This window comes from Petaurus breviceps, unplaced genomic scaffold, assembly GCF_028583685.1.
Source record: "Petaurus breviceps papuanus isolate PSGF00001 unplaced genomic scaffold, PetGlider_PUasm1.0 277416, whole genome shotgun sequence".
In the NCBI taxonomy this organism is placed as follows: Eukaryota; Metazoa; Chordata; class Mammalia; order Diprotodontia; family Petauridae; genus Petaurus; species Petaurus breviceps.
In genome coordinates, this window is record NW_027186017.1 from 526 (window position 1) to 12554 (window position 12029).

At 43.4% G+C, this 12029-nt stretch overlaps 1 protein-coding gene across 1 annotated transcript; it reads right to left on the bottom strand.

Annotated features, from left to right (window-relative positions):
- Positions 1-271: 271 nt before the first annotated feature.
- On the bottom strand, positions 272-12023 carry LOC138167668 (potassium channel subfamily K member 17-like). The gene is given in 4 exon segments (XM_069096600.1): positions 272-3208; positions 3210-3373; positions 9873-10047; positions 10614-12023. Coding segments are annotated over 4 exon segments (795 nt in total). The 5' UTR covers positions 10980-12023; the 3' UTR covers positions 272-3118.
- Between the last annotated feature and the right edge of the window lie 6 nt (positions 12024-12029).

Here is a 12029-nt window from a genome sequence, read left to right on the forward strand (position 1 = left end):
CCCTGGTTCAGGGACTATGAGGGACAATGATCAAGACTGATGAAACCTCTTCTTTCTATAATCCTGCCTCTCTATCTCTGATCTAATCTCTCTCTAGAGATTGAGTTCTCTCTCTCTCTCTCTCTCTCTCTCTCTCTCTCTCTCTCTCTCTCTCATTTATTTGCTTTTTGGAGGGAGGAGGGGAGGGCAAATGGGGTTAAATGACTTGCCCAAGGTCATATGGCTAGTGAGTGTTAAGTGTCTGAGGTCGGATTTGAACTGGAGTCCTCCTGACTCCAGGCCCAGTCCTCTGTTCACTGCGCCACCTAGCTACCCCAAGTTCCCTTTTGCTCAGGTTTGAAGTTTCAAAATTCCCTGGGGTAGGTGTGAAAAGTCAACTCAAGTCTCCTTGAAGAACTCAATTTCCTGTCAGCATAGACACCCCAAGCCAGCTGGAGGGAAGGAGAATGGACATCCTCTTTTGTTTACCAACAGAGTACCAACTTTGTTTGTACTTTAGTACCAACTTTCAGTTTCCTCTGGAATACCCAGAGCTCCAAGGCCAATATCTGCGTAGGTCTGGATGGCGTAACTGTACTCTGTCCTTTTTCCATAGAGATGATGCCCTTGACCTTATTGCTAGAAGGATAGTCACTGGGTTGTTTTTCCAACAGTGAATAAGTTTATATTGGGGCAGCCACACTCCCTACTCCTAAATGCCCTATGGGCCCCAAACTGTTCCGGCTTCCTCTGTGTTCTGTTCTCATCGAAGCCCTGCTGAGCAAAGATTTTAGGCCATTAATTTTGACAGGTATAGGTGCCCACCAACAGGATCGGCTAGTAATGGCCATATCCACAAACTAATCCCAGGGGAAAGAAGGATGAATTTGCTTATCGTGGGGCTTTCAGGGGGTATAGGAGGAATCATAGGCTTTTTAGAGCTTTGTACAAAAGCTGGATGTTCTAGGAGATAAGATGTCTCTTCTCCCGGCTTGACTGCATTCATGACTGCATGATTTGGACTGTCCTTTATGGACCCATTCCTCCCTCCTCCTCACTCCCATCATTTTTTACCCCAGTGAAAAAATTCCTAGTTACAGCTATGCTCTGTAGTTTTTCTGATCTCTCTGTGGACACAGAGAAAATGAGGGTCCAGGGATGAAGGCATGTACCCTATAGATGTGTCAGTCTTACCTAGAGTCGTCAAAAAGCATTCAGCCAAAGAAATGATTTTTGATCCCTTAGTAAGCATAGAGGATGTGATCCATATTCCCTGCCATTTTCTCCCCTTTCTCTCATTTAATAATAACGATGATAGAAATAGGGAATGTTCTTGTACTTTCACTGGTATAAGCAACTGCTTGGATGAGGAAATTCTTCATTTCATAGTCTCAGACAGGGGTTTTGAACCTAGGGTTCATGGACTTATTTTTAAAATATTTTCACAACTATTTTGCAATATAATTGGCTTCCTTTATAAGATGCCATGTATTTTATTTTATGCATTTAAAAACATTACTATGAAAAGGGGTCCGTAGGCTTCACCAGATTTCTAACATGGTCTAATGAGACAATGAAGGGTGAGAACCTCTGTTTAGAGAGTTGCCTGGTATGGCAGTATCAAACTCAAATAGAAATGGGGCCACTAAACCATACATAAAGATCCCTGTGGGCAGCATGCTAATTTTTCATTGCTGTTTTTATTGTTCAGGTGTGTCAGATTCAGGTGTATCCTGACAGCATACATGGTTTTCTTGGCAAAGATACTGGAGTGGTTTGCCATTTCCTTCTTTAGCTTATTTTACAGTTGAGGAAACCAAGGCAGAGTGAAGTGACTTGCCTAGGGTCACACAGCTAGTAAGTATCTGAGGTCAGACTTGAACCCAGGAAAATGAATCTTCCTGATTCCAGGCTTGGCACTTTATCCAATCTACCCCCTAGCTGCCCTAGCATATTAGTTTAGAAAACCACATTATCTATGTTATTTTATAGTTCTCCTTATTTTATTAAATATTTCCCATTTACATTTTAATCTGGTTCTGGCTGTACTCTTTCGAGCGTTGTTTCTGCAAAGTGGCCCTGGGCTTCATGTTTGACATTTTTGGCTTGGTGTTAGACGAGGGGTGGGAAACCTGCAGCCTCAAGGCCACATGTGGTCCTATAGGGTCTCCAGTGCGGCCCTTTGACTGAATCCAAACTTCACAGAGCCAATCCCCTTAGTAAAAGAATTTGCTCTGTAAAACTTGGACTTGGTCAAAAAGCAGCACCCAAGGACCTCGAAGGTCATACACATGTTGTCTTGGGACTGCAGGTTCCCCACCCCTGGTCTAGAGCCCTAGAGCATGGAGAGGTTAAGCAATCAGTCCAATATCTCATAGCCAGTAAATATCACAGGCAAGACCTGAACTCAGGTCTTCCTGACTCTGAAAGCAGCTCTAGGTTCACTAGGATAAGCAGCCTTTTGCCGCAGCAACAACAAAAACCTGAATCCATTTTTACTGCACTTGGTCTTTCCAGGCTCAAAGCCCTCTAACATTCTGGGCAGCAAACACCACCCCCTTTGTATTTGGTTCAATTTAAGATTTATTAAGTACATATTCAGGCATTCTCATAGGCACTGGGGATTCAAAGACAGAAGTTAGACTCCCTGCCCTTGACGTCTCTCTGACACAAACACACTTATTTGTTCTCGGGTACATTCCATATAGTGGGGCTTTTCTTTCTGACTCTTTTTCTGCCTCTGATTTTTACTCTCTGGGGTGTGAGTTACACGGAGCTATGATGCAAGTGGTGGTGGTGGTGGTGGGGGAAGTGTGATAGAAAGGATGTTTTTCTGGAGTGACCAACGCAAGAGCCTGGGCTGGCAGGAAGCCAGGGAGGAAGGGGAGGAGGTCACAGGTCACGGTTCATTGAGAATCTCTACTATGAGTCACCTTGTAGGTAGGTGGTGATAGTGAGGAAGCCGCTACAGGGGGTAGGGGGGAGTCAGAAGACTTCCAATCCCAGCTTTGCTTCTTACTACTCATGTGAGACCTAGGGTAAATGAGTCCCCCTCTATATGGGCCTCAGTTTCCCCTAATGTAAAATGAGGGATTAGACGATCTCTAAAGTACCTTCCAGACCTAAATCCTAGGGGTCTTCATCCATTATCAACTACGGGAGGGCTTTCCACCAGTGTTTCCAGGTGTTGCCTTTGGTTGGTGGGGCTTGGTGTCTCCAGAGGATCCCCACGTCCTGCAGGGGTACCTTAGACTGCATGTGCACAGGACTGTCGAATTCTCCATCAAAGAGATGACCAAATTGATGATTAGGGCCAGCCAAGCCATCCCGAAGAGGATCCACATGGACACGACATTCTTGTACCATATTGGGTACTTTCGGTCTGGATTCATCCCTGGGGAAAAAGAAAGAGCTCAAGAGATCATTTCAGTTTTGGGAACTTACTAGCTATGTGATCCTGGGCAGTCACATAACTGTTCTCAGCCTCAGTTTCCTCACCTATAATCCCTTCTAGGATTGTTCCGAGGACCAAATGACATAACATATACAAAGTGGTCTACAAACCTCAAAAGGCTATATAAATGATGGTTGCTACTATTCCCCCCCCCCCGCCCAGCTTCCTCTTCCCCTTGGATCCCTGCTTTTTGAGGTGATCTGCTTATGGAATGGTTTTTTTCTTTTTAAAAATATTTTTAAAATTTATTTCATTAACTATTTCCCAATTACATATAAACATTTTATTATTCATTAAAAAAAACCTTTGAGTTTCAAATTCTTTCCTCTCCTGCCCCTCCTCCACCACTTGAGAGGACTAGCAATATGATATTGATTATATGTATGAAGTCATGCAAAAACATTTTATGGTGTGTTTTCAATAGATTCCTTTGCATTTATTTGTTGCTTTGTTAGATTCAGCCTGGGAGCTCCTGGAAGGCAATGATCTTTCTATATTATAACATGATACATATTCCTTAAGCACCTACTATGTCAGGCACAATACTAAGCAGATATCAATAATAATAATAATAATAATAAAACCCAGTTTCCTTGCCCTTTCCAAAGCCAACTATCCCTAATCCTCTTCCTCAACCTGCCTTTCTGATGCTTTTCCTCCTCTCTTTTGGGTCTTCCCCTCCCCCTATTTCTCTAAGAGATCCAGAGATGTTTTGAGTCTGGGGCTAAGGTCTACTCCAAACAAACTCCTCCCTTGTACTGCCTTATCAAAAGATTGTGATCTCTCAGTCTAGTTCCAGGCACCCAGAAATACCTGACTGAAGGAAGCAAAGGGGAAGAAAACCACCTCCTTCCTCTCATCTTCTCTTCCTCTCCCTGGCCCTGGCACCCCTGATGGTGTAGCCTTGCTGCCTCAGTGGCGTGGATTGGATTAGGGTTGATTACATTACCAAAGCTCAGGACCGTGATTTAGTTGGGAGCCAAAATGAGATCAGTGGTGAGCAAGATTTCTCTGTAGCGAGCAGCAGGCAAAGGGGGAGCCAGGGGGAAGGAGGTATTTTTCTGTCCTCTTATTTCATTTTTCTGCCACAAACGTAAATGTCAGGGGACCAGGCAGCTGGCAAAGGGCTTAAGTGGATAGAAAATGCAATTGGAGGAAGAGAGGCTGGTCTGGAGGGGAGCTGATGGCTGGCAAGGGGGACTGACCCCCACCACAGCTTGTGGGATAAAGAGCCTCTGAAAGCTGGAGTGAGGAGGCTCCCATCCATGACCCTGCTGCTGCCAGGTGGTCTGAGGGTCATCTCTGGCAGATGGGCCTCAGTTTCTCTATTTGGGGAAAAGGCTTATAACCCCAGGTAACTCCATTTTCCATCAGCAGTTCAAATTGGTTTAGACTCCACAGAACATCAAGCCTCCCCAGGATAAGCTGACCCTCAGCTTATTTTAGCACGAAGATTGACTCTGTTTTTTAGGCTCAATCCCTTCTCAGCTTCCTCTCCCCTCTGAAATGCTGGTTTTAAGTTAACTTGGTTTTTCAGTCCTGTCTGACTCTCCATGACCCCATGTAGGGTCTTCTTGGCAGAGTTACAGGAGTGATTTGCCATTTACTTCTCCAGATCATTTTCCAGATAAGGAACTGAAGTAAACAGAGTTAAGTGACTTGCTCAGGGTCACACAGCTAATAAGTGTCTGAGGCTGAATTTGAACTCAGGGATATGAGTTTTTCTGATTCTAAGCCTAGTCAGGGCCACCTAACTTCTGAACTGCTGGAGGGTGGAACCATAAACTCCTCCTAAAGCCTTCCTTTACGGAGGGATCAGAACTTTCTGAACTTTGCAGGCATCTGCATTTTCTACCAGAAACTCACTTGGTTTCAATCGCGTGCCCCCCCCAATATAAACCTGGCAGGCTCCCCCCAACCCCTCACCTCTTCAGCTTCCATTGTAGCTTCTTCCCCCATTAGATTATAAGCTCCTTGTGGGCAGGGACTGTCTTTCTTTTTCTAATTTGTCCCCCTCATGCTCAGTACAGTGCCTAGTACACAGCAGGCATTTAATAAGTATTTATTGAATTGAATTGAAATCCTACCCCCTGCAGGATTACCAAATTAAGACAAGGAAGAATTAAAGCCCTGTTTTTGCCCCAACTCTAATCTATCCACCACAAAGCTGCCAAAATGATTTTTCCTAAAACATAGGTCTGACCATGTCACCCTACCCTACTTAGTAAACTCTAGTAGCTCCCAGTCACTTTCGGAATCAAATAGAAAACTTATGTGCTGGGCAATCAAGGGTCTTCATAACCTAGGCCCTTCTCATCTTTCCTCTATGTGTTCCTCAATCCAGCTTCACCAACCTACTTGTTTCTGGAACCCAATACCCCATGGCCTCACCCCATGCCTCTCATTTCTGACTGGAGTAGGGAAGACACGAGTTTGAGTCCTGCCTTAGCCACTCATTAAGCTATGTGGCCTTGGGTAAGTCACTCAGCCTCCTTATTATTATTAGCCCTAAATAGGGCTCATAACAGTCTTTAATGGGGAGCTCTTATAATTAGGTAAAGCACATAAAGTAGGCATCTAGGTGGTGCCATCGTTCACAGAGCTCTGGGTCTGCAGTCAGGAAGACTCATCTTCCTGAGTTCAAATCAGGCCTCAGACATTTACTAGCTGTGTGACCCTGGACAAGTCACTTCACCCAGTTTGCCTCAGTTTCCTCATTTGCAAAATGAACTGGAGAAGGAAATGGTAAACCACTCCAGTATCTGCCAAGAAAACCTCAAGAAAACTCATGAAACTTTTATTAGTTTCCCCATCTTCCTTCAAGACTCAACTCAAAACTCAGATTCTTTAGGAGGCCTTTCCACTCTCCTCCTTCCCTTCCCTCAGTGCTTTCCTCTGAGACTGTTGTTGTTCAGTTGTGTCTGACTCTGGGACCCTATAGACCATAGCACCCAGAACTTTGGATCCTCTATTATCTCTCAAAGTCTGTCCAGGTTCATGCTCCTCATTTCCATGACTCTATCCATCCATCTCATCCTCTGCCATCCCCTTTTTCTTTTGCCTCCAATCTTTCCCAACATCTGGATCTTTTCCAATGACTCCCATCTTCTCATTGTGTGGCCAAAGGATTTAAGCTTCAACTTCAGTATTTGACCTTCCAAGGAATAGTCTGAATTAATTTAAGTATTGACTGATTTGATCCCCTTGCTGGCTAATGGACTCTCCAGCACCACAATCTGAAGCGTCAGTTCTGCCATGCTCAGCTTTCCTCATAGTCCAGCTCTCCCAGCCATACGCTGCGACTGGAAAAACCCATGGCTTTGGTTATATAGATCTTTGATGGCAAGGCGACTCCTCTGCTTTGTTGTATGCTGTCCAGATTTGCCATAGCCTTCCTTCCAAGGAGCAAGAGTAGTTTAATTTCATGTCTTCAGTCACCATCTGAGGTGATATTTGAGCCCAAGGATATACAATCTGACACTGCCCCCATTTCCTCTCCCTTGATATGCCAGGAAGTGATGGGACTAGTCACCAAGATCTCAGTTGTTTTGATGCTAAGCTTCAAGCCAGCCTTTACAATCTCTTCTTTCACCCTCCTCAAGAGGCTACTTAATTCTTCTTCACTTTCTGCCTTTGGAATGGGATGCTCTACATATCTGAGATTACTCTCCATGTACTCCAGGGATGCTGTCAGGCTCAAATGAGACAATGGAAGTAAAGCACTTTGCAAACCTCAAAGGGTTATATAAATTCCCATTGTCACCACCACCACCACCACCATCATCATCACCATCATCACCACCACCACCACCACCACCACCACCACCACCATCACCATCATCACCACCACCACCACCACCACCACCACCACCATCATCATCATCATCATCATCATCTCCTCCTCCTCCTCCTCCAGTCATTAGCCTTCCAGTCTGGTGATGATTTGATTCCCCAAGTCTTCTATTAAACTGTTGAGCTCAAGTAATATTTACATAGAGCAAAACAAGGGTGTGATGGTAAATGTTTAAAAATCATGCTCTCCAGAAAAAAATATGTATTCCCACATGTTTAAGTTTAATTTGCGTTATTAGCACTTTTTAAAAATACAGACAATCAACAAAATAATAAATCAAGATGCCAATTTCTGAGGTATAAATGCTTACACTGAAAATTTTAAATGTGGGTGGGACTCTGCATATATCTTGTATGTGACTGGTTATTCATGTGTTATCTCCTCTATTACACTGTGATCTCCTTAAGAGCGAGGACTGTCTTTTGCCTTCCCTTGTATCCCTACCCCTCAGCACAGGATTGTTATTGTTGAGACTAGTCATATCTGACTCTTCAAGACCTCATTTGGGTGTTTGTTTTTCAAAGATCGTTTTCAAAGAGTGGTTTGCCATTTCCTTATCCAGCTCATTTCACAGATGAGGAAACTGGTACAAACAGGGTCAAGTGACTTGCCCAGGGTGACCCAGCTAGTAAGTGTGTGAGGCTAGATTTGAACTCAGGAAGATAAGTCCTCCTCTGACTCAGAGTCAGGGCTTTGTCCACTGTGGCACCTAGCTGTACATGGTTCGGCACATAGTAAGTATGTAATAAATGCTTGTTGCCTGACTAACTGCATGTATATTATAGAATCAGGTAATTTTTTAGAACCAGAAAGTCCCTTACAGATAATTTGATTTGACTAGAGAACACTTTAGAGTTTCAGCTATATTGACAGAACTGATAAATGGTGTTGGTTGTTTAAGCATGGGAGAAGCCTGAGGACATAGTTCATCAATGAGATGGAGGGTGTGGGGAAAGGGGAATTTTGTAGAAAAATACAGGAGAAATAAGCCAATTTTCCTATTGGAGAATTGCCACAATATTTTTAAAATATGTACATAAAAGTATAGAAGAAAAAGACTAGCAACATATCAGTTTTCCTGCTGGAAAAAAACCACAATGTTGTTTTAATATAGACTTAAAATATTAGGGGGAAAAGTTAATATGTCAATTTTCCTACTGGAAAATGCCACAATATTTTAAAAATATAAACATAAAATTTTAAGAGGATAAGCCTACCACTATGTCAATTTTCCCACTGTCAAATTACCTTAATATATATATACATATATATATATATATATTTTGTAGAATATGCTTAAAATTTTAGAGAGAAAAGATTAACAATATGTTTTCACAGACTCCCCACCCCCTTCCCAGGATGATGGACAATAGGGTTCTGTGGACCCATTTTGGAAAATGATGGTCTATCCCTCTGATTTTATAGATAAAAAAAAATGAGTCCAAAAGAAGTGGAATTATGTGCTAGCTAGTCAGTGTCAGAGGTCAAACTTGAACCCAGTCCCTTGTTCTGTCCTTGAAGAGCTATGTATTTTACTTTACATGGAGGATAACTCTTACAAGTTCAGGTATGACTGGAATGACAGATGTGTGGTATACTGGGCCCCCCTGCCCCACCTTCTTAGGACTGGGCATTCCAATATGGGGTGTGGGAGTGGGACAGGCCTGGAGGAGGAGGAGGTCTGGATACCCTGGAGCCTTCTTCCTCTCTGGTGACCTGGGAAACACTAGCCTGAGCCCTCAACTTTCTTTGGTGAGAATATTAATCACCCCATCACTCAGACATTTACTTTAAGCTGTTTCTCCAGGGAGGAGGATGTTGCTGCACTGAATCACCCAGAGTCTCTAGTGCCTTTGGCCAAAGAGCTGGAGAATCTTGACCAAGCTACCCTGATTTTCCTCTGAGGGCTGGACCAAAAGAAAAAAAAATGGTTAAACCTACAAGGGGAAGGATTTAGGAAGAATTAGGATTAACTCTTTGTGCACCCTTGGGTAAGGTTGGAAAATGGAGCCTTCTCATGCCTGAAAGTGCATGTGACTGAGCAGCTGGAAGGTTTTGAGACTTCCCTAAAAAAAAGTTCCATGAAGTGTGGAATTTGAGGGCTCTTTAAAATCGTGGGCATCTATATGTAGTGGGATTAAAAAGTGTCCCTCTAGGTGCTTCCTTATGGGTCAAATGCTAGGGAATTGCCTAGCTTGTCTATCCCTAATTCTAGTTCTGGATTTAGGTCCATAGCAGTGAATAGGAGGGGAATATAAAGTACCTACTATGTTCCAGTCACTGAGCTAAGTACTTTAGGATCATAGGTTGATAGGATTTGGAGCTAGAAAGGACCATAGAGCTTATCTAGGCCAACTTCCTAATTCTATAGAGGAGGGAAAGGAAGGCTCCCAAAGCCATAGGCAGGAAGCAGAGTAGCTAATTGTGGTGTGAGAGTCTCAGATAAGGACCATCAGAGGTAAGGTATCATCTGCCCTTGGGATCTCTAGGAAAGGAAGGAGGGAGAGACAGTCTCTCCTCTGAAGGCAGGAAGATGGCTGAGATGACCCTTGGAAGTCTTCTTGTCCCTCCCTCCCAGCATCTCACCTATCACATAGTCACCAAAACCCACAGTGCTGAGGGTGATGAAGGAATAGTAGAAACCCTCCTCATAGCTCCAGCCTTCCATGTGGGAGAAGAGAAGCGGAGGCAGCAGGAAAAACATTAGGAGGCCAGAGAGGAAAGCACAGGAACCAGCAAACCACCGGGCTCTGGCCTGGTTCTGTAAGAGAGTATGAGAAGAGCTCATGGGGCATGACTGGAGAGAGGGAGTGAATCTAACAGGGTAAGGGATGGATCCTATGAACATGGAAGGTCCCCAGGCAGAGGCAGAATGAGCTTGGGGGCATGAAGCAATGACTTGGGACCAAAGAAGCCAATCCTCTCCTCCATCACCTATATACCCTTAGACCTTGGGCCTCCATGCAGCTAGCTGGTATTTCCCTTGAGCCCCCATGACATACCCATATCTCTGGGTATGTTCCTGTATCAGTTAAGAAAGGCCCTTCCCCATCCCCATAAATGATCCCTCAACTCACCAGGCCCTCCAAATCAATCAATAATTCCCCCATTTTAAGCAGTGAACTTTCTACCCATCCTTAATTCTTATCACTGATGCTCAACAGTCACTCTTACCTTCATTAATGCTTCCCTCAGATCTCCTACCTCCCAAGGGATTCCCCATCCTCAGAAATAATCCCCACATTCCCTACAGGAAACCTGGCTCCATTTCTCCCAGACTTTTGCCAATGCCTCCAAGTCCTCTCTTCCCCTTCCAATCTCTCTTACCTTCTGGGCCTCACCCAGCCAGTGGGTCCAACGCTGAACCCAGGAGAGCATGAGACGTCCCAGCCTGTTGAGTAGCACAAGATTGAGAGGGATTCCCAGAAAGGCGAAGAAGATGCAGAAGAGACGGGCACCCATTGTTTGGGGGCTCAGGTTCCCATAGCCTGGGGCACAATAAAAGGTGGGTATTATAGGGGATAGCTGCAGGAGATATCCCAAATCTACCCTCACACACACACCATACCTTACCAGACCGTTCTGCCTCTCTGTTCTCAGGGTTTTTGGTCCCAGGAAGGGTGAAGAAAGAGGTGGATTGCAGAAAATGGGGGAAAAGATGAGAGAGTATTGTTTCCTTCCATCCTTCATCATATATTCTACTGGAGAAGGTGAAGATGGAATGGGATAGGACAGCCACTAACTTAGGGCTCTGCCCAATTCTTCCTAGACCATGCAGAAAGGGACAGGAAAGAGCAATTCTATATGAACCTTATGACCTTATGAAGGTCTCTTCCATCTGAAGAGTTTCAGTTCCCCTTTTATTACTTTCTTCTTCTCTCTTTCCTTTCCTATCCCCTTTCTCCCTTTCTGCTCCTTAACTCTAGGGCAGTTGGACTTCTACTTCCACCATTTTGTTGCAGCAGTTTTCCAGTCTAAGGTCAGTGGTGATCTCCTTTTATTAAGTCTCATCCTTCTTGACCTCTCTGTAGTATCCAGTCCTGCTGACCACTCCAGCATACTCTCCTCCCTTGGCTTTTATAACACAGTATTATTTTTTTTTAAATTTAAATTTATTTAATTTATGGAATAAAATAAGCATTTCCATAACATAATATAATAAAAAAGATGACTGTACACGAAACTGCAAATCTGTTATGTACAACTTGCTATTCCTTTTAAATATATAATATTTAACATAATATTTTAATATTTAACATAAGTTATCATGTAAATTTCCTTTTTTCTTCCTCTCCACTCCACCCTAGGGATGGCTACCATGAGACACAAATATGTGTGACACACATATATGTAATATGTAAAATCATTCTACACATCAGTTATAATTACTATTTGTGAATTTCCCTCCATCTTATTTTTACTCACTATTGTCCTTCTATCCTATTCCTTATTCTCCTAATCTTCTTATACTGCTTTGATTCCCCTCCTGCTTTTCTATCCTATCTTTCTCTGTCTTCTTTTGTCCTCTATTTCTCTTCCTATTCTCATCTGGGAATCATCTTTTTTCTCTCTTTACATTCTCTTCATTTCAACCATCATCAAGTATAGTTTGATGCCCACATGTGTACCTTCAGTTTTTTATTTTTAGCTATTTATAGGTTATTTCCACTCAAGAGTCCTATTAGCATTTCAGGTTATCCATCCATCCATCCATCCATCCATCCATCCATCCATCCATCCATC